The sequence below is a fragment of the Lichenostomus cassidix genome, chromosome 7 (genome assembly GCF_008360975.1).
Source record: "Lichenostomus cassidix isolate B80296 chromosome 7, HeHo_3.0, whole genome shotgun sequence".
In the NCBI taxonomy this organism is placed as follows: domain Eukaryota; kingdom Metazoa; phylum Chordata; class Aves; order Passeriformes; family Meliphagidae; genus Lichenostomus; species Lichenostomus cassidix.
Genome location: NC_139488.1, coordinates 17,951,368 through 17,974,968, shown reverse-complemented (window position 1 = coordinate 17,974,968; position 23,601 = coordinate 17,951,368). Strand labels below are relative to the sequence as shown.

The 23,601-nt window shown below is 35.7% G+C and overlaps 2 protein-coding genes across 4 annotated transcripts in view; one reads left to right on the top strand and one right to left on the bottom strand.

The window, feature by feature from the left end:
• The window catches only part of METTL8 (methyltransferase 8, tRNA N3-cytidine), a 76,647-nt gene that overhangs the window by 27,075 nt on the left and 25,971 nt on the right, over positions 1–23,601 (bottom strand). Inside the window, exon 2 of one of the 2 annotated variants that reach the window (XM_085066481.1) lies at positions 5,318–5,424. The gene's annotated coding sequence lies outside the window, so the exon portion shown is untranslated. Of the gene's footprint in view, positions 1–5,283; positions 5,425–23,601 lie in introns of those variants that run through there. The other variant, XM_085066482.1, reaches the window with a different exon arrangement.
• DCAF17 (DDB1 and CUL4 associated factor 17) lies at positions 64–18,765 on the top strand. Of its 2 annotated transcripts, XM_085066478.1 has the most exons (14): positions 69–487; positions 1,675–1,778; positions 3,182–3,272; positions 4,184–4,326; positions 5,129–5,207; positions 5,353–5,442; positions 7,690–7,797; positions 8,579–8,684; positions 12,105–12,247; positions 13,629–13,738; positions 14,125–14,212; positions 15,664–15,747; positions 17,107–17,262; positions 18,038–18,765. In XM_085066478.1, the coding sequence occupies exons 1-14, from the start codon at positions 323–325 to the stop codon at positions 18,161–18,163; spliced, it is 1,593 nt and encodes a 530-aa protein (XP_084922604.1). In that variant the 5' UTR covers positions 69–322; the 3' UTR covers positions 18,164–18,765. The 2 variants fall into 2 exon arrangements, with proteins under 2 accessions (XP_084922605.1, XP_084922604.1); XM_085066479.1 differs by lacking the exon at positions 18,038–18,765 and having other exon boundaries at positions 64–487; positions 14,125–14,210; positions 17,107–17,245.

Sequence of the window (23,601 nt, the reverse complement as noted above, 5' to 3'; positions counted from 1 at the left end):
GGGAAGAACTACAGTACCCGGCAGGCCGCGGGGAGGCGGCGGCGGCCCAGGGCCGTCCCCGCCCGGCGTTTGCGGAAACTGGCGCTGGGGCCGCCGGGGAAGCGCGGGGCGCGGAGCACCGCCGGGAGGCCTTGGTTTGCCTCTCTCGGGGGCCAAGGAGCGAGAGGCCATTCGGGCCTTTACCCGCTTCGCTTCACCTCTCGCCGGGCAAGGCGGGGGTTTGAGAGAAGCCCGGCGCGGGCCTGGCCCTGCAAGGCTGCCCGCCACGCCGAGAGCGAGGCTGGAGCGGGGGAGAAAGGCCATCCCGCCCCGCAGGCCGGCAATGTGCCCGCAGGCGGCCGGCAGCGGGGCCAGGGCAGCCCCCCGGGCGTGCGGGGTGCACAACGTCTGCCGCCTCCTCATCCGCAGGGCCCACGGCTTCTATGCCAGAGATGCTGGTGTCGCCCACAGGAAGAACCTGGGACTCCTCAGAAAGATAATGTGCCAGGTAATGGACTGCGTTTGGGCGCTGGCGGAATCGCTGCGGGCACGGCCTTTCAGCCGAGGGGGCTGGGTCAGTGCTCACACCATGTATTCGACAAGTTCCCGGTCGCGCTGGAGAACAAGAGTGGGGAGAAAGAAAGGGGCGGTTTTGATGACGAGAGTTAGTAATGGTTAAATTTATTTCACAAGGGTCAGACCTAGAGATGTAGAGAGGATTCTGCTGGACAAAAACTGCAGAGGCACTTGTAAGTCTAATAATTGTGTTTAAAATAAGCTTTTATGAGATTTTATATCACTTATTTTCTTAAGAATAGTTTCATATTTAATACCAATGTTAAATTCTGAGTGCTTCAGGGAGCATCAATGTTGAATTTGAAAGGAGTTCTCGCAATAAAATAAGATAATCAACAGAGATTTTCAGGTAAACGTAACCTCAATTCTTGGTGAAACTGATGTTACAGAAAAAATAGGAATTAAACAAATTACAAACTGAACTCTTTTTTTTAAAGTCAAAATTATTACTGCTTCCATACAGTAGTTGACTGAAGTACATTGGAAAAGAATGCAGCAGTGAATTGGCAATTATCTTATATCGACAATATATTTATTGGAAGTCAGCTGAAGTGTCTGCTTATGTAACTAGATCAATAGACATGCAAGGTTTATTGAAATAAAAATAAGTACGTTTGACTTAGACTTTTTTTTTCTGAAACTGGAACCTTTGTTAATGGTATAGAGCCCCTGATATCTTAAATTCATGCAAGAAAGTTCAGTGTGAGCAGTTTATTTCATTAACATTTCAGGCACTTTTTGCAAATAACAGTAAATCCAATTAATTACATATAAAAGAATTCTGTGCATATTTACACTCTGGGGAGTTTAGTCCTTGATTTCAAAAGTCACTATGGAAGTTTAGTTGCCAGTTTTAATGCAGGCAAATTAATGACAATATATTTCTTGTGAGTGCTGTCCATAATAGCTAATAAAATATTTTAATTTCGTTTTAAAAAAAGACAACATTTTTTTAAAAAAGGTCTTTTATTTGCGAAAACCAAATAGGATTCTTTCTTGTGTATTCAGCAGTAAAGCTTCAATTTATGTTAGTTACGATGTTGCAGCAGTCAAATAAAATGTTTCTCAGAAGCAAAGATTGTTACAAACAGACATTACTGTTACAACTATTGCTTTCAGGAAAGTACTAAGTTCAAGAACGTTTGGACAACTCATTCTGCATCTCCTATTGCGTATGAAAGAGGAAGAATTTACATGGACAATTACCAATGTTGTATTACCAGGTAATAAATTTACAAATACAAGGTACTGATTTGCAGTTTTGAGACTGATTCTGTGTCATATTGCTAACTTTACTCATACAAATAGCTGCTGTGAATTGGATAGAGTTTACTTAGGAATAAAAAATATTCATGTGCATAAATCTTTGGTTTAAAATCTTTGAATTATATTTAGATACTGTTGTATTTTAATGTGACACCTACTTTGGTAAAAGAAAGACTGATCTTTCTGGTGCTGTATAACCTCAGCTTTCAGAGTAGGAATGGAAGATTATCACTATTTTCCAGTCTTGCACTAAAAAGCCAAATGAACAGCTGTTCTTTTTTAACCTGGGAACTAGCACTGTGCTAAAGAGTGTGTATCACAAAATCGGCCTATGTAACAAGCTTAGTACTATGTGAATTCTGTAAAAAACAAATAAATTATTTTTCATGTAAAAGTACAGCCTGCAGTATGTGCTAGTTTTTGCTAATGTATTTTGCAGATCAGTTCTCTGATCTAATGTGTTCTCCTGTTCCATGATGAGTTGCAGAGACATAGGTTAGGAGGAAGCACACGGTAAGGAAGAGGACTGGAAATCTGTGTACACCAGCCTTTGTCCTTGCCTGTCCCTACTGTTTGGAAAGTAACGTGGACTTGGAGAACTGCATTGCTGAGGAAGTTGTAAGCGGAGCAGTCTTGAGATAGTATCATATGATACATAAAAGACAAACTACTCTGTCAGTGTAAACCACTAAGAGTTAATTAAATTAATCTATAACCCACAGCTGAGATCTAAATTTACTTTTATTCCTACATTGTCTGAATGTTTTCAGTACTGGGTTAACCTGTCTAACATCTTTCAGGTTTTTCATTGTCTCATCCTCTCCCAGAGGGCAAAACTGTGCACAGTACAAAGCTTTTATTTTAGTTAGTAGAGTTTTTTTTTTAAATATCTGAACATGATGACACACCTTTATGTTAGGAAAAGTAACAGTGGAAGAACTTGAGGGGAAGGTTCCAGAATGATTGTTAGTTTTTTTAATATGCTTTCTTTTTAATGTATATCATTAGAGTAAGTTTGTTACTTAAAGAAAACCCAATAAACCAAAGCTAAAACTAAACCCAAAACTAAGAACAAAAAAAAGCAACTAGACCAATAGATTTAAAGAAGATTGGCTTTAAATATTACAATATATTAATTAATAATATATTCTTCATATAGATAATTAATAAATAATTATACTATTGTTTCTTAGGCCTTATTTTGAGAGCAATTTCAGGTATATTTACAAAGTGAAAATAAGATGTTTAGATTTCTGACCTGCCTAAGGAGAAAGCAGGATTTATAAAACTGCATGAAATCACTTGTTGATAGAAAGTGATCTATAAAATAGACTAATGTTTAGCAATCATTTTCCTTCAGCATTGCACAAGGGCCAAGAATACTTTATCAAAAGTCAAAGTGTACCAAGTCCGAAAAAATAGAAGATGCTTTATTATTGGAATGCCCACTGGTAAGATTACTTTTTACTAGAGCATTGTTGTGCAAAATATTAAATTAATACATTTTGGTGAAACATATTTAGAATGGAGCGCTCTTTCCTTCAAAACTATTATCTCAATGTTTTGATGGAGTTAGGTTATTAAAGGTTTGCAAGATGTGCCTTATTTATATTAATTGAACATTTGGAGGCATATTTCTCTGAATTTCTCAAAAGTGCATTCAAATGCTTTTTTGGTAAGCTTTCATGGAAGATTTTAAAAACAGTGCTTTTATGTTTATGCAACTAATTCTTAATTCCTTACAAAATAAATTCTACTTAAATTTTTCTTTATTTTTTTCAACAGCAAGGACAGTAGCTGGGACTTTTAGTTTTAATGTTGACATTAAAAAAACAAAAAGCAGATACATTGGTAGCCCACTGAAGCAACTCTGCCCAAAAACTTTTCTGTTGTTTCTAACTAATAATTACATAATTTCTCTCCTTCAGCCAGTGTCCGCAGAGCTTAGAAATATTAGCCCTATCCTTGAGATGCCTAAAAATAAAGCAGTGTAAATACCATTCATAGCAGTTACTGTTGAGTTACCAGTGAATGACTTATTTTGAAATACTTAAATAATTGTATCTTCAAGATTGGTATCAATTAGATCAATAAGCAATTTTTTTTAAAGGCAAGGATGTTTTAAAAGGTGCCTTTTCTAGAAAAGGTAACTGTCATGTAAAAAGTATGACAACAGATTATTTATGTAATAGGTGATTATTTGGCATGGACATGACCTTAAAGATTCTGATCTGATTAGCAGGCAACTTTCCTCCTTTAGTTTCTGAGGAATGTATATTTGCTTTTGTGTTCTTCTGACTGTTCCAAAATGTTATGTATCCTCCTGATACCAACTTTTTTCTAACAGCCTTTTTTTATGTAGGGGGAAATGCTACCAAATCCATCTGATTATAAACCTTCCCTGATAGTCTTGACAGTACAGAACTGGCTTCTACGTCTCTCTGCTGATAGTGGAGAAGTACTGGAAAAAGTATATCTTGCTGGTTCCTGTTGCAAATTCTTCAGGTATTAAACAACAGCTAGGCTTTATATAATGACCAGTCATTAGTAATATAGTGGAGAAAGAGAGCTTAATGCAATTAACAGTGATTAGTACTATAGAAGAGAAAGAGAATCATGGTTATTTTAGTACTATGCTATGGCTAACAACAGGTTTGTTAGTTTAGAAGATTCCTTGGAGTACTGTTCCTGCATGCTTTTACCTGTAGAAGGATTTCATCAACTTAAGTATTATGGGGTCAAATTTGGTATCAAGTTCCACAAAACTTAGGTTACTATTTGCTTCTCTCTGACAACTTTACAGCCTTTAGTATTGCGATGGCAACATATCAGAGAGGACCTTTAGGAGCTGAAAAACAAACCTGATCAAACATACAATGTTCAAAGCCTGAGCTGTTTTTAATTTGCAAAAGGTATTCCCCATAGGGTAGCCATTTTTCTCTTTTAAATCAGAGCAGCTACTGCTTCTGATAAACTGCTTCTTTTTTTCAGTTTTCAGAAGAAATTATTTTCATTAGGCTGAAGGATAACAAAGTGGTGATTATGAATGGAAGGAGAAAAATGGGGAATGTTCATGCTTTGCAATTTTTTCTCACAATCTTGTATGAAATAAGCCATTCCTAGTTCCATGGATTTTACATTATTGCAAACAGCAAACATCTTGAGTACCTCTTCCAAATTAAATACTGAAGTTTGCCTGGGCACAAGCATCTGCTTAGTTATAGCCAATTATATTTTATGTGAAATAATATATTTATTAATAAATGGTTTTTAAGTGATTAAGATAGGCCTTTCTTGTCACAAATAGGTATCTGAGCTGGGATACTCCTCAAGAGGTAATGATTGTAAAGTCAGCTCAAAATAAGCCCCCCTCAGGAGCACGGCAGGTAAGTTTGTTGAAAAATGTCATTTTTACAACATTGAACAAAAAAATTTACAAGCACAAAAATGGGGACATTATACCTTGTTGTTATGGTAGAAGATGAAGGTGTCCCACCATTAATAACTATAGTCAGTATTGTTCCTTCTCAGGCAGGAATCCGACAGACTGTAATGTTTTATCTTGCTGTATTCCAAGTTTTGCCTCTTTCATTCATTGGAATGCTGGAAATAAACAAAAAGGTAAGTTAATTTCTCTATTAATGTGTAATCTGTAATGTAGTTTTATGATAGCTGTAGTTTAGACACATGGTTCAGAATTTCAAAAATCATACTTACAGCTTGTAAAAGCAATTCAAACATTAATTAGCAGTAGTCTTGTAGTTCTTGTTTCTGATAGGGGAACTGGGGAGAATGTTCTTAATTCTAATGACCAGAAGAGATAATACAAATGGATTCTGTTACTGGCCTAACTGGCAGCCTGGCACTGGGCCGAGAGGTCCCAGCCCTGTGGCTGGTCCAGGTCAGAGATGCAGGAGCAGCAGTGCTGGGGCCTTGCCGCAATGGTCTCAGCAGGCCCTTTCCAGCACCAGTGGGGTTACTCTTTGACATGTAGAAGGACTTTCGCCTTTTCTTAGAGCAATCATAAGAGTTGGGGAATCCTAAAGTGTTTGTACACTTCTTTTCACCTCCTTAAAGAAAGCGAGGTGTGCCTCTGACCCAGTCTTAGTAACAGTCCATGAATTCTATATGCTCTTACAAATGTTTCAAACTTTTATTGTCACTGTTACTTCATGACAAAAGTAAATATGTCTTGCTTTATGAGTCAAGAACAAACAGCCTGAGTTCAGTTTCTGACCTGTAAGTAAGTGTATATACTTAGAAAGAAACCTTGAACCAGATTGTGATTTTTACTGTTCTATTTTAAGTCAAGAACGCTCTGGATACAACTTATAGATGAAACAGTACAAACATGCAAACTCTGTCCTTAAGGTTCTGTGAGGTGCAGTGTCTTTCAGGGTCCAGAGATATAAGACAGAGTTTTAGTTGGTGCTAGGTTAGGTTGAGGCTGTAATTGAAATTGGGCTGGCAAGTGAAGGCATGGGATTAAACCTTTTCATTTGGATCCATGAAAGTTTGGGAGTACTGTGTATTGTTCTCTTCAAAATTAGTATTTAGGACTGGAAAAATGTTACCAGTATCAAACGTATTCTCAATCTGGTTAGGAATGGCATGCTAGATTCATCATGCTCATAGTAGGTGAAACATCTGAAAGAGCACTTCTTCAGCTGGGTCTGTACCAAGTACTCATCAGAGATATGCTTAAAACTATAATGAAAGGGCAGCATTTGGGATGTGAGAATACACCCAGCAGGAGACACAACCAGTGCATGCAATGCCAAACCTGATACAGGTCAGCGGAATGTTACTGTTAGATTGGAGTCAGGGTCAGCGTTACTGTTTAAGGCTGCAGAATGCACCTCGTGCATCAGCTTTACTGAGATGGTATACCACAATAAATTCTCAGTTCAGAGTGGCTAAGGTGTTAGGGTTGGAAGATTATTAGAGGTTGTGTCTGAAAGACACTGGGACCTAAGCTAACAAATGTATTGAGAAAGAGCCATAAAACTATATAAAAGGCAAAGTCTCCGGAGTGAATATGTCTTTCAAAACCAAACATACCATAAAATCACTGGCAGTGTTAAGATGTAGATGTCTTACAGTTCTTGGGTTTCTTTATTTTATTTAACTGTTTTTAAGCCTGTTTTAACTGATTTAATTGCCTTTTCACATAGTGAGTCAGATTAAAGAAAACTGCATTTCCAAGCATATCTATGGAAAAAAAACTATGAACTTCACATGTTGTTATTAATCAAATATTAACAATTAGTTTGTGGAGTTTGCTCAGTGATGTGTTAAGCAGTGGCACAAATGAATAGTGCATAATCATTAAAAAGGATAAGTCAGCTTCTCATGTATATATCTAATTTGGATTCAGACAGAATCCTGTACTCTGTGACAGCTGGATAATGTAGTTATAGTACAGCTGTATGCAGTCACAGAGTTGTGATTAGACCAGTATTTTACCCTGGTGATGAAGAAAGAACAGAAGATCTGAAATCAGGACTTTCAGATTGAGTTGCTAGTTTTGCTAACATTCCTGTGGAATGCTGAATAATATAATCTATTCATGCATGATAATAACTGGGTAGCATGATATGAAGATATACTGAGAATTGATTAGCGCATGAATCTGCTTGCAGAATATGACTAATCTAACCTCAGGTGTTACTACAGTGCAAAGGATTAAAGAAACTCAGCAGAACAGATGAGTTGGAGAAAACTTCATGAACTTAAACACTGAACATAGAGTTTGGTCAGAATAAAAAAATTAAATTATTCCAAAATCAAGGACATAACATCAGTATTTGTCTTTTTTTTCAATTATTTCTTTCCTAATAGAATATTTTTTGCTTCATTTTATTCCAGATTTTTGGTAATAGTGTGACAGATGTTGCTGTTTCTAATGGAATTCTGATTGTAATGTATAGCATGGGTCTGGTCAGACTCTACAACTTCAAGGCCATTTTGGAACAGGTAATGAAATACAAAGTTTTCATACAGTCCATGCTACATTTGGGTAACAAGTCATAAATATTCATGTAGTGCTACATAAATACGTGGGGTACATGTTAAATGATAGGTTCCTGCCTAAATCTATTTATGGTCAGAAAACACAAATGGATACATGTGGCTAGCACAGGTCTTTCCCATGAGAATTCTTTTTGTGTTTCATAAACAAAGATAAAGTTTGGATGTTTTTTAAAACAGTGTCCCAAGATTTGGACAGCTCAGGCCTGGCCAATCAGGCCTAGGGGGAGGTCTCAGGCTGACCAATCGGGGCGACCTCTGAAAAAACTATATATATATTGAAATCAAAACAATAAAGGCTTTTTTCCTTCTTGCCACTGAGAACTGGGTTCTTTTCTCTGCTAGCGGCTCAACAGCGACAGATACACTATGAGAAAAAGTATTCGCAACAGTTACAGGTGGCAAAACATGAGATATACAGGGTCAGACAGGCACTTCTGAGCGGTTAGGAAATGTTAGACCACATGTGCTTATCTTTACATATGTAGTCTGTAGTTATAGATGATTGTTAAGGTCAGAAACTGGTGGGCATGGTGAAGTATGATCTCAACCAGAACTGCAGTGAGACTTAGGAGTATGTCCTTCCATTCAAAAATCAAACATTACTTCAAAAATAAGACCTCAAGCATTATCTAACAAGACAGAGAATGCAATAGTAATAGAGCAGCAAAATTAAACAGCAAGTAAATATGCATCTGTAAAGCTAAATTGTTCTGTGTTATTTTAGTTCATGGAACGACCATATGATTTGGGACAAGAATTCAACTGGAATGGTCAGGTGGGAGTTGTAGGAAAGTATCCATTTGGTCTTCCATGTAACATTAAAATAACAGGTAATTATGATCTTTGTATTGGCATGACTGGTGGCTTTTATGGATTAATGATGACTTATTTCACATTAAGAAAAAATAGTAATGTTATTGTACTCATATTGTGCTGTGGCTGTATTTCTGTATTTCTGTATTTACATTATAGTAAAATGTGCTTTGCTTTACTTCTAATTCCAAGAATAATTATATAGGACATACAAGAAAACTATTAGAGCAATTAAGCTATCTGAAAAACTTTATAAGCAATGCATGAAATGGAAACCCCTTTTTTTATTTCTGAAACACAATTGCTTTTGAGAAAGAGGAAGGACTAGGATAGCTATTAGTAGCACCCAGAAACAGTATATGATATGTAAGCAAAAGATGTGCAAACATTTAATCTAACTTGCAGAGGAAATTTGTCTGACTTGCCTTTAGATATTCTAGGTTGTCAGAAATGTGCTAGTTTTAGTAAAACGAATTCCTGAGAACAAATTACTAAAACCAATTCTAATGCCTTAAATCATTAAATTATAAATGTTCTGCATTACGTAATGACTTTTTTCTCTGAAACCAAACAGTGGCTTCTGTTGGTGCACTTGAGATTAGAATTTGGTGCTAAGAATCTTAATGAATGACCAAAGCCTGAGACTTTCTTTGAAATTTCTTTTCTTTCAAAATACATTCTCACAAGCTCACACTTGAGGCATCTAAAAAAAAATTTAAAAGTTGGTTTCACGACTATCAAAGAACACATGTGTTTATTTATTTAGTTTTGAATGTTTCTGTATTACATGTTTTTTACAGCTGATTGTCCACATAAGAAAATGCTTTTGGTCTTTGTTTTCAGAATGTCACATAATAAGAGACAAATCAATCCAGATTTATATAAATATGAGGGAGTACGCTAAGACAAAATACAGACTTACATACTGAAGTTATAATGCAATGTTTTATCAAAAGAAAGTAATAGGCTGCTATATTTTATGTCTCAGTTTTTGCATAGGGAAATCTGCCCCCATTTTTCTCTCTGTCTCAATCTGTGAAATCACCATTTAATGTTAGGGACCTGTGGAAAACATGCTGTGGGAACTTCAATACGAAGATTTCATTTTATGGCTTATAGATCACTGTGGTTTTTAAGATTTAAAGAGATTTTTTATTTAAAACCAGTGTACGGTAGAAAACTCTTTGATCTTGAATCATATTCAGAATTTGTGATTAGAAAGTTTTGAACCCGTGACATACATTTGTCATGGCTTGTTTTTGCAAATAGTTGCATTCTTGTGGTTTTTGAGTTGTTTTCTTTTAAGAATGAGATGGCCAAATGCTTCAGTGAGCAAGATCTTAACACTTTCAGAGCACAGGCTTGTATTTACTGTAATTTAACTGTGTGCAATTCTCCTTCTTACTTAGTCCCAGCCTCCCTACAGAAATTGCCTGAAGGGATTGCCATTATTACAGTACTGTTTCTATGGTGTGAGGTACCCAAATTGAAGTGTATAGAAATCAAAACTTATAGGCTACTGTGTGCTATGTTGCAACTCTTAACTGGTAAGGAATGGATTTTGGTCACAGTATATGATTTTCTAAACGGTCCAGGACATAAAACTGTAGTTTGATTTATTGTTAGATGATACAGTAAGTTCAGAAAAAAAGCAAGGAGAAGTATACTTTGTAGAAACCCTTTTCTTGTTGTTGGTTTTTTTGTTGGTTTTTTTTTTTTTTTGTTGCTGTTGTTGCATTTAGAACAAATACTTGTTAGTGCTGCCAGGAACAACTTTGTTTAGATGAGTCTGCAGAGTTTAAAGTAAGTGAACAAAGAAGCTCAACTGGAGATTGAAAACTGGCAAGGCTTGGGAAAGGACCAGCAAACAATAAAACAGGAGGTGTTAAGCAACAAGAACTAGTGACTTACAGCAGGAAAGAGAGAGTTGAGGCAGCAGTCACAGCTGTTTAGGTAGCTATGATCCTGCAAGTCTTCCAAATGAGCATAAAAGGAAAGGCCGCCTCTGCTACTCAGTACTGATATACTATTGAGACACATTTAATTGTATCATTTAGTCCACTCACCAGAATTTTTGAGGTACCTTGATTATATGTGCTTTATTTTAAAAGTTGTTTGGGTAAAATGTTAACTAACTTTCTTTACTCATTTTTCATTTTCTGACTGATTTTTAGTATCAGTAGGTCCTTTGCTTATGCTTCCATCTTCAACATTCTCTACATTTCCAGGAGATGCATGTGTTTTTTATAACCCATATGGTTTGTTATATCTTGCACAAAATCTCCCATTTCCTATGTCTCTCCAAAAAGCAAATAGAAGACAGCCACTTTCCATCTTAGAAAATACTTAATTTCCATTGGCAGTGAACTAATTCCATTCAGTCTAAATGGCTAAGTTGATGGAAACATGAACAAAGGAAGAAGAGAGAAGCACTCCATAAACATATCTGATGCCATGTGACAGCACCATTGGCAGCTAGAATAATTATCTAGACTAAGCAGAATAAGAACAAATCAAAATTTGGATAAGACCTCTGGGACACAAAGTCCAGATGAGAACATTGTTCTCCTTGCACTAATTCAGTTTTTATATTCTGTCTGTTTAAATTCCCCTTCTAATTGCAGATTTTCTCCACATTTTGTCAATTTTTTCTCCAGCTTTTCTCTGTACTGCTAGAGCTGATCTTCAATCTAAAATTGATTCTGTTATAGCAGCTGTAGAAATTGCTTTAATTTAGCTAGTTGACAGAAGTTGTAAAGTTATGTGCAGCCCATTTCATTCAAAGATACCTCTCATTTAGTAAACAGAAGACTTGTAAGAATGGCATAGTACATCTCTATCCCAATTGAACAGAAAATTAGTTACCTTTTGTCATTAATTGCAAACATTTCTATATTTTGATTGATTTTTATGAACTCAGCTACAGATTACATCCATTGTGGTCCACAATATTTTGTTGCATTACACAAAACAAAAAAGCAGAATCTGAATATTCTATCTTCCTGCAATTAATTCTGTTATTTGAGATCGCTGCTTGCTGTTTCCAGTTATTTATCACTGTTTTTCCCAAGAGAATAGTGACCATTTTGATATGGTCTTCAATCTGTTCATGTGTACATCCTTTCTCAATCAGATGAGCTGGATTAATTTTAATTATTTGCTGTGTCTTTGCTTGTAAGTCAAAGGTATTAGAAGCGTAGTTCAGCATCAAGATCTGAGGAAGGCAGTAACCCTCCAGAGGGAACTGCAGATGTGCACCTGGATGCCAGGTGAGGTAGCATAGCTGGTGCTGGAACAAAGTTCACAGCCAATGTGTTTCCACCAGACTTCAAAAGTTGTGAAGAATTAGTAGTTTTATTGGAATTTAGAATTGTAAGGATCAATGGAATTATGACTGTTCTGCTACTAATGGTGTTAACATTACCGAATATTTGCAGATACCCCACCTTTGCTATTTGAAGCATCTTCTCTGGAGAATGCATTTCAAATTGGAGGTTACCCTTGGCATTATATCATCACACCTAACAAGAGAAAACATAAAGGAGTCTTCCATATTTGTTCTCTGAAAGACAATGCTTTGGTAATATATTCAGAAAGCAGCTTCTCTGAAATAAATGTTTATTATGTTTGTCTTCATCTCTTATTCTGAGTAGGTAATACCTTTGTTTAGCAGTGTAGTGCTTTCACAGGGATCACCCCAGGATCAAATCAGCTATCCCATGGAGTCATGTGTAAAATACTTCTGAATTAGTACTGCTTCTCATATTTCCTTCATTCCAGTATAACAGTAGCACTGTCTGAGCTACACAGCATTGTATTCATGACTTACAAGTTAAGTCTCATTACCTGTTTCCTTGTGTGGAAACATCCTAATGCACTTCTGACTAGTCAGCATACTAAATGCTGAATAATGAATTGTTTTAAATTTTAAGAAATTGCAGAATAAATGTTCTTAATGTTTGTAGTTTATCTTTGACTTGTACCTTTTCTCTCTCTCTAAAAAGATTTGATTGCACAGTTTAATCCCTTTCTGTCCCTAGGAAGCTTTTATTACTTAGTTTAAAGTGTTCTAATTATTTTTGTTTATATACTATTCATCATATGAATACTATTTTTTACGAGCTCTCCACCTCAGCTTTTATTTTTAATCTGGAATTGACCTGATGATCATTCTGTATTACAAGCAACTTCTATGCCTGTTCAGAGTTTCTTGACTAAATAAGTCTCATCAGTAAAGTCCTTATCTCTTTTGCTAGCCTGATCAAATCAATTATTTCCCTCCTATCTTATTTTCAAAACTGATGTTCACAACTGTAGCTGAAGATCAATTGTTATTCAAATGGACTTGTAAAATCCTTTCTCATCTGTTTTTTTCTGTGTGTTCATGTATTTGGCAATTTGAATGATTGATGTCAGCTAAATTTAACAACAGAAAGCCACTGCCAAAATCCCAAGATTTTGACCAGCTTGCACCTGATTTCTGAAATCACAAGGTATCCCAGGCTTACGTGCTCCACAAATAATTTGCACAAAAGAAGCCAAGCCTGAGGTTTGAAGCTCAAGTGAAACTTTGTGCTAGTGTTTGTTTCATGTCTTGACACATTCCATGTCTTGGATAGTCAAAATAGCTGGAATTGTTGAAGTGTTTGCACAGTGTAGGCTAAATCTTAATTTTCTTAGTTTCAGGAGAGATAGGATGATATATAGCTAAGGTACAAGGTTATTCCTTACTGCATATTAAAAATCTTGAAACTGGTCCACCGAATATCTTGAGAATTGGAACTGAGTCTTATTGTTGTTATTATCATTGTTCCACTGCCATCCATCCTTTCTGGTCACGATTAGGAGCAATACTTGAAAACCTCCAGAGGTATATAGTGAGTAGCTCAGTATTTCCTCTTTAATTAGATCTGTGAGACTTTCAAAATACTAATATTCTAAGCTTTCCTTTTCTTCTTCAGGCAAAAAATGGCATACAGGATATGAAATGCTGTTCACTTGAACCTGACTGGATATATTTCCATCCTGATATGTCAGGTAGAATAATCCACGTGGGACCAAATTTGATTAAGTATGAGCCTTTTTTATTCAAATCTTTTTTTCATTAGAGGAGAAGTTGCATAAGTGCATAAATTCAGTAGTTTGACAATTTGCAGCCCCAAACACTCATCAGACTATAGAAAATGTAAAATCTATTGATTTGTCAGAATCAAAAGTTCAAGAAACACCTGCAGATTTCTGTGTGATGAATGTGGACACTAGAGGCCACAGTTTAGATTTTGATATTAAAAACATTCAAGGACCACTGTGTTAAAAATTTGACTGGTAAATTACAAAAATAATGGATTTTTATTTATTTATGATGTTTCAGTGTACTGGACTTTAAAAAATTATATAGAAATGTAGTAAGCAGATTAGAATACATTATTTACTTTGCAATTTCTGTTTCTTTTGTAGAGTCTTAAAGCTTAAGGAAGTTAAAAATCATGCAGATCAAATGGAGATTGCAGAAGATTTTACAATTGTAGCCAACAGAGAAAACTGTGTGAGTTTAGTGTCTGAGATCACAATGTATGATTTTGAGCTATACTCAGGGGGTTGGCATATGGGAGTAATCACTGTGTTTTATGGGCTTTTATTCAAGGTTTATTGAAAGACATTCTCTGTCTTCATTGGACTTTAAGCAGTATGAAAAGAATTTTGAAAACAGTAACACTTTCAGGATAGATTTCTGAAACCTCCAGTCTTTTCTTTAGTTTGCAGCATTCTTTACGGTGTGCAGTGCAACTATGTAATCATGGGTATAAAACATACTTAAAAGATGGTGACAGATTTCCTTCAAATGAAGGTGCCACCAGGTGATAATTGTGTGCATCTCTGGTGCTCAGGTATGTTGATCATGCAAATGCTAGAAATGTTTCAAGTCTCTCATAAATTAGGGATTAAGTCCTCATAAGACAACAAATTGAACAAAGACAATACATTGCTTCCAAAAGTCTCTTTCTTTTCCTGGCCATGCACACCTGTCACTCTCTTGTGACTAGTTTTCAATTCATCTAATCCATGGTGAGTCAAATCAGTGCACTAAGATAACAGAATAATAATCTGGCAGAAAAGGTGAGTATTTTCTGCTTGCTTGTTTTGCTGAACTGGAGCAGAACAGGACTGAATTCTCAGAAGCATGCAGAAAGGTGGAGTCAAGTATGGGAGGATGATTTAAAACTATTGGTAGAACTGAGCTCTTAAATCACCTCAGTTGTTTGATGAAGTCTTTTGTGATACAGAATATCACAAAGACAATCTAATGTCACAAAAGTGTGAAAAAAATTTTAGGTAGTGCCTGGAACTGTCATTTTGATTCAGCAGACAAAGTTATATCTTACCTAAAAGCAAGTTTTTATAGTTTGAATACTGTAAAATGCCTGCAGATCTGTGATACTAATTTTGAAGCTTTTGCAGAAGAAAGGTTTGTGTATTAAAAATCTACACAAACTCAAGAATGAAACTTGCATTGAATTAAAAAACTAAATCCTGCCTGTGCTCTGCTTATTCCTTTTGACTTCTATTAAGACACTGATAACCCATTTTTTAATATCTCTGGCGTTAATGAAGCCCTGTGGAAGCAGCCATGGTGGTTTGAGATGCTACTTTTCCCATCTTCTGGAAGTAAGAGTTTGGGAAAAAAATTGGTGGTGATTTTGCAGTCCTAATTCTCATTCCAGCATCTTGGTCCTAGTCACTTCTGTTCAAAAGATTATGGTAGCTGAGAACCTTTGCCACCTCGGTGGGACACCTCTGAATAACAGCAATAATATCTCAACTAAAGTCACCAAGTTCATGAACCCACATAAAGAAAACAGCAGCACCAGGGCAATGCGTAGCTAATGAGTAAAACAAGGTCAAAAAGCAAAATACGTGAAACAGATACAGTGTCAAATCCATAGAAACTAAATTGGTCCGAAGTCTAGAGACACTTTTTTTATGTTTCTCCAAAAGGTGAACAACAGTGTTACTGTAACAGCTTCTGGTCGAGTGGTGAAAAAGCGTTTTACCTCGCTGGATGATGACCCTGAACAAGAGGTAACTGATGTAGGAGCACTTCATGGATTATTTTAGTGTTAACTAGCCAGAAGCCCTTCTTGTTTCTGGTGCAGTGGTTGTAACCATTAGCTGTGTATATCTTTGAGTTCTTTATTCCTCTTCTCTGTTTTCTTCTAATTGCTTCACGTGCTGTTTATTGACTTTTCTCCTTGATTGACATTTGAGATTTGGATTTTCTTTCTTTCAAGAACTGATCTTATGCCCCACAACAACATCATAACTCCTTGTGACTTCAGTGGCACAGAAAAAACACGTTAGTGTGACAACCATTACTCTTTTCTCCCTTTAAATATCTACTTTGAATGTTTGTTATAAAGCATTTTTGAAATGAAAGGAACTTTTTCTTTTCCTCTGCTTTAGGATCCTCTTGTCTTTTTTATAGTATCTCTAAACTTGATTTTTCTCTCCCAGTTACTCTGGATTTTAGGGTAAGGTGTTTAGAACTTTAAGTAGCTGCTTCTTGAGAATGAAAACACCACTTGCCTTGGTGTTGAGTCTTAAAAGGTTATGAAAAATACTTTTTAGCTCTGTCTAGAGCTGGATCTGTAACAACAGCTAAAAATTCACCAGTTTCTGGCAGTCGCTCCTATTCATTATTCTGAGGAAATAGATTTTACTGTGGTAAAAATACAGCACAGTCCAATATAACTCCTAAGGGTCTGCAGTTTATTTCTATTCACTTTTTCTTTTAACCATAATAAAAATAATTGCACACTATTTTTTCCTTGCTGTTACACCTTACTTGTGATTCCAGTAAATGTTTTTACATAATGGAAGAAAAAGGCTGGCTTGAATTCAAACAGTATGTCAGTGAGATAAAGGCAATTAAGACAGTTCACAATCTTCACATTTTGGTCTCAGTTCTTCACTGACATATAGTCTGTGGAGCAAGAAAGAGATTTGAACAGAACATACAGATATTTGTGTAAATGGAATTACTCTAATGTACCCATTCCTTCAAAACCAGTGATGGCTTAAAGCCATGCTATCTCTTAACAACTCTGCTTTAAGAGCCTAAATATATTTCTTTGGCCACTTTTGAAGTACTTCTTTTGTATTTCCCGTATGTTACATATAAAATACATCTACTTGCATATTAGGATTTTTCAGATCACTTTCTTTTCTCCTGCTTAAGGAATTCTGCTGAAATACCATGACAACTCATGGAAAAATGCCTGTTGGGTATCAGGATTTCAAATTTTGTTTCGGACCAGAAGACTTTAGAACTAGAATTTTCCTAATTTTGTTTTCACCTGAAAGAAAAAAGAGCTATGCAATGTAGGTAGAGGGGAATGTGACTTTGTTTGATTTTAAACTTGAGGTTTTGTTTTTCCTAAGACATTCAAAATTGTGGACTACGAAGATGAATTGGATTTATTATCAACTGTGGCAGTTACTCAGATAGGAGCTGATGGAAGAGCTCACCTTGACTTCCATTGTAATGATCATGGGATTCTACTTAAGAGTATTCCATTACAGGAGTCCTGGGATGTGGTGAGGAAAATTCCTGTCTTTTGTTCACATTGTCTCTTCCCCATTCTCATTTACCTACCACTTCTGTTCAGATTTGAAGCAGATACATAAGTAGTGTTGCAAAGGGAGGAGATTTGTGTAAAATAATAATCCCAACTCTAAAATTGTAAGTACTACATCAGACAGTAGTTCATTTACCTGAAAATCTCCATTATTTGAAATTGTGATTTTTTTGTTGTTGTTGTTATTGTTGTTGTTGGTTGATTTGTTTGGGGTTTTTTGGTTGGGGTAAGGGTTGTCCTTTATGTATTTCTAAAGTATTTATCAACTTATATATTCATTCTAAGGCTAGTTACATCAGGTCAACTTTACAACTTGTAAATAGTTTCCCTAGTTTAACTTGAACTACTCATGCATAGAATGAAGCATAGACCTCACTGTGTATATATTTGCAAAGTTGGACTGGGCTGTTCATACAGTCCAAGTTTATGTGGACATCCAGCTTAGATGGTCTGAAATTTTCAGCACCTTTGCATCTCTTTTATCATCGACTGCATAAGCAAATTGTGATCTGAATTTAGATACCTAAAATGGGGATGTGAGAAACATCTCAAAGTTTTAAAATTCTGTCCTTTATCTGGAAGAGTAATCTCTGTGTATCTACACAAAATTTCTGCCTGATCATGGAGGTCACCAGTGTTAAATATTTTTTGTTCCTCATGGAAAATTGTATGGATATTAACAAGTTGTGGAAATAGAGTCTGCAATCCAACCTTTTTTTTTTTTCTCATTTCAGACTTACAGTCATGAAGTTTACTTTGACAAAGACCTCATATTACATATAGAACAGAAGCCTAACAGGAGATTCAGTTGTTATGTTTACCAAATGGTCTGTGATACTGCAAAAGATGATGATTGTTAATACTATGGAGAAAACAGAAAGTGTTTTGTAAAAAAAGGAGGGAGAACTTTTGTATATATTTAAGCCATAAACACCAGCTACAAAGACTTCAATTTGGATGCTATTTAAGGACTCCATACATAGGAAGTAGTCAACTACTGTTTTTCTGGCTGGATTTAATCTTAACATTTTATACTACTACATGAGGTCTTGTTTCTTTTTTTTTTTCCTTGTGACACGGTACATTTGCCTGTAGCTCATCATGGCTTTTCATGTATTCATCATTAATGCTAGATGCAGCGCTTATTGCTTCTCTTCAGCAACAGGATTGAAATACTGGACATCAAGGAGAAAGATGTGGACTTACTGATCATCTACCATCTGCTGTAACCTGTCTTATATAGTTTTACCTATGCAACTAATACAAATTGCTAATTAATGAAAGTATGTAAAACTATCTAGGATAAATTTTGTATTTAGTATGAAAATTGTAGTGTTACCATTAAACCACTCAGACAAAATCCTTCTCTTGGTTTTGTGTGAGAAATAAAATCACTCAGGTTTTCTGGTTGTGTATGATTTGGTTTAAAGAGAAATATTAATAAATTATGTATTTTACTGTCTTTTTAATATATCTTTTTATATGTTTTTACAGAGATCCCTATATATAAGCAAGCAGTTCTCTGCTTGTCTCTGTTAAGGGTCAGGACTTGTTCAGTCTGAGCCAAAGCTCCCACCTGTTCACCCTTATTACTGTGTGCAGCCTATCGGATACGTTGGAGTGCTTTACGGTATATTCAGAATCTGCAGAATTAAAGCTTTCCTTTTAAATTAAAAAACACCCACAAAAACAAAACACAGGCTGTAGACTTCATGATGATGAAGTGTTTCCAAATGCAAGCCAAAGATGGGCTCAGGAGAGTAGCTCATCAAAACAGAACTCACCACCACCACTGTCATCATGAGCATGGTAATTCTAAATGCAAGGGGTTTTTTGCTCCAGGCTTTACTAATTAAATGTGGATCATTCTAGATGATGCAATAGGGAAGAGCGCTAGAAGAATGATAAAAATTTCCTGTTGTGAGTTTTTCAAGAAAATGTAATGCAAAAGAAAAAGTGAATTACAATTGTGGAAAGAAAGAAGAACACAAAAATTACATTTAAGAAGACAATGAAACAACAATAGAAGTAAAGGTTTTTACCCAACTTCCGTAAGTTTTTACCCTATCTTCCACAAGTTTTCACTTTGGGTCCAGGAAAGACCAGTCCATTACCTGCTATTTTATAAGTAACTGTGTAAGTAATACATGAAGGTAAAAAATTATATGAAGCTGTACTCTTAAGACAGAAGACCCATCTTTTAAGCAGATACTTAAGGTAAATTTTATGCTCATTGCTGTTTGGCTTTTTGAAGCAGATCCTCCCAGAGAAAGACATTTAAACTTCATCATTTATTAAATAGTGCAAGTACTATTCATGAAGACAAGCTGTAGCTTTGAGGAGTTTCCTCTGCTTCCTAGTGGCTTATTTTTAAACTATTGCAGACTTATGAAGTGATATTCTGTTAAATCTATAAGCATACATCAGTATCCTTTTTTTTTTGTTAATGCAGCAATTTGTAATAACCAAAAGGCAGCCCAGACTTTGAGTCTTGTGTAAGAAATTCCATCACTAAATACACACTATTGCTGCACTTCAGATAATGGCAGATGTTTCATCCTGGCAGGTCTCACATACACATTTTCATTCAGAAACAGAAGAGTTTTCTATTTACTTAAAAACACCTTGAAAGCTATTTAAGAGTAGTGAATCCCAAATTATTATCCCTGAACACTTCTGAGTATCTTGGCACCCTATTTACAGCCTGGAACACACTAAAAAAGCAGAATCATTAAATGCTTATGGTTTGTGCTTTTCAAGCTATGAGTTGCCTTCTGTACCTATGCAGAGACTCAGAAAATTCTAAAAATAAACTTATGTTTAAATGGGAGGAAAATGCAGACCACAAACCAGTAGTTTTTACACTGTTTAAAATAACTGTAAACCAAATACAAATACCTGCATGTTTGGTGGCAGCCTACCTCAATCAACTGCTTTTACTTCAAGTTAAATTTCTAAAAAAACAAACTCATCCACCAGAAAAAAAAAAAAGATAGTACTTTACTTTGCCAGGAGATTTAATATGCAAGCATTTTTTAGTCAGTGTTGCTGGCAGAGGTGTACTATTATGTAGTGTCAAATTATATTAAATGTGGATTAATGCATTAGATTAATTAGAGCAAGATGGAGAAGACAACCATTTTCTTCACTTCTCATAGGCACTACATAACTCCTTTATGATCAGGAAACCCATTTACTGATAGGTTTTTATTTAATAAAAATCAGAGTTGGGAACTATTAGCATGAAATTGTGAGTATCCTTGCTTCCTATGATTTTATGGGGGTGTTTAACACTTATGCCATGGCTTCCAGAGTATGCAGATAAAGCCTCAATTACTTATATCAAATGGAGTCTCAATTGCATCCTTTAAAATATCAAACCTGAAAAGCTTATGGGCTATGCTTCCATTATTTTCACTAGAACTAGATACCCAAGGAAAAATGATTTTGTATTTTTTATATATATATATATATACACATATATATATATATACACACATATATATATACACACATATACATATATATGTAGAGAGATGTAAATATATAGGTGAACTGTTAAGGTGAGGAAAGACTTCCAAATGTGTATTTCAAACATAGAGTTAAAGGGATCTTAGCCACTTTTGCCAGCATTCCCAATTAGGTAATTTCACCCCAACTTCCTGCATTTTCAGTGTGGAAAAGTGTTTCTTTTTTTGTTTTTCTACTTATGTTCAGGTACTTTATTGACACGGTTTCTTGCTCATTTTATTCTCATTTTGTCTGTGATTTTCCTCTTGTTGTTGAGAAAAATACCTTTAATATTACTTAATAGTAATTAAGTAATATTAATAATAATAATTACTTAATAATAATTAAGTAAATTAACTGAAAATTGCCAAAAACTCACCAGCAAGAAATTTTTTTCCTTATGGAACTGTAACAGCTATTCCACATGATGGAACAGCTAATAAATTTTTTTGGTTCCCAGTCATAATAAAGATTGTTAATAGGAATACCTGCAAGAAAGGACACCCGTATAGGCTGGCATGTAGGCTGAGTGCTTTCTGAAAGACCAGCTGGAGGAATTGCTGTTTGCTGCTTAATGCAAGATCTCTGAGCACTGTCTGCAAAAAGCAAAATGTTGTTCTAGTAATTAAAAAGGTCATGGACTAGTGAATTCATGTTGGATTTCACCTAAGGTTGTTTGATGCAAGCTTTCTGCTGTTGCCAGAGTGAACAAAACCTAAAGATAGGAGCAAAAAAAGGGGAAGTGGTAAAACTGGTTTTTTAAGACTGAGCCACAAAATATCTAGCACAGCGACTGAGTTCTTTCCTAACTGTCAAGTATTGCTACAGTATAAAATCTTTCAGGAGCCGTAGCAATGCCTCACCAATAATGACAGACTTGTATCAACAATTCAGAGAGGACCACTTGAAGCTCTCTGGTTGCTAGACTTGGCATTTATCCAACTATAACAGCATTTATTTCTGCTAAAATTATAAAATGATGACCAAAATAATCTTCAGGTTAGTATATACTTATATTCTTAGAATTTTATGTCAGTGTATTGTAATATTTTTAGACTGAAAAAAGTAGTTAAAGTGCTTGCTTTGGCTAATAAAATATTAACAACTGCAAAAATAGGTTGATTGGTTTTCTTGGTTTTGATTTTTTTTAAAATAAAAGGAACTAGGTATCCTAGTAGAGTGAAGAGTTACAATAATGTGATTGTTAAGAACTTCTTTGTATAGCTTAGTAACTCATTTAGTAAACTGGGAGTACAAATGCTTTATTCCTGCCTGAGTGAAAAAGGAATACTGTGTTGTTGAGAACAGTATATTTTTAGGGAGGAGTAAATGCACATTCTTCTCAGGAAGAAAAAAGGAAACATGGTAAGGGAAGCTAAAATTCACTGGAATTACTCCACAAAGTGACTCAAGAGTTCTGGCTTACTTGAGATGCTGCAGGAGAAGCAATGCATTCCACATGATAGGATTTCAGGCTCTCCAGACAATCCCCAGTAACAGCTGCTTGCCAGAAGAGAGACAGGAAAATCATTCTGTTAACATGTTTACTTGGGTGTTCCACATCGGACTCATACATTGGCAGTTTTCCCTATTATCTTCTGTATCTGCAGTTAGTCTCAACTTTGGATGTTGCCTACCTCTAACATGCAATTTGCAGCACAGTTGTGCACACTTCCATGCTCTGGGGCAATGGAAATCTAGGAAACTCCTAAATGTTGACACCATGTTCTTCCTATTTTAGTCCTTTGTAATGCCACTGCCTCTTCTTTGTACTTCATGAAAGCTGGCTTGATTTTATGACTGTCTCAGAAACACTTTGTTTTGTGGATCAAAAAGCAGCATACTTCCAGCATTTCTACTTCAACAAAATCACTTTTTATTTTCCACTTCACCATGACATCTCAATGATTGGCTCAGGGCAAAGAAGCAAAAATGGGATTGCAAAAGTGCTACACTTTTGTATTTGATAAATATATCTGTTTAGAGGCACAGGTGGAATTTCCCAGCCTGGAAACTTAACAGACATGAAGGACTGACTTCTCTTGATAAAATTTGCTTTGAGCATAAAAAGAGTGCACATCCTGCCTCTCTCTTGTCATTTGAGTATACACTCACTGGCAAGGCTGGTGAGTGGTAGGGAAGAAAATAAGAAAGCACAAGCCAAATAAAAACAGAAAGCAGTAAAATTTTATAATTTTGCTTTGACAATCCCAACTATTGGCGCACAGTTCCGCAACTTGGAAAAACTTTTACAAAATACTTTAAATTATTAGAAAAATATTCTAGAAAAGCAAAATGTTTATGGATTGAAGAACAGCAAAGAGTTTCATTGCACAGGTAACAATGACTGGCCTATAACCAGTACAGCATTTTGGACAAAAGCTGCACTATGCCTTATTTTATCTCAGCAAAAGCTCTTTTTAGGGTGGAGAATAAGTAAAAGTCATTTATTGGAAGAGTCTTGTTCCATTGTCACAATTTGCAATTTGCAAAGACAACTTAGTGATATTCTCAATAGCAAAGGTCAAATAGTTCTGTTGCTTAAGCATGGAACTCAGTGCCAAAAAAGATCAAAAGGCTCATTCTGGTTTGTTTGTGCCATTCAAACACTAAATATTTAAACTACTTTGCCTGTATTACTCCTGGCAAGATAACTTCTACAAGGGGTATTTCTAAAGCTTCCACAACAGTCAGTTAAATTAGCGGCCAGAACAAAGCTGACTGGACAATCTCAGCACTTTTGTTCATTTACAAAATGAACAGCCATCAGGCTTCTGAAAAACTCATC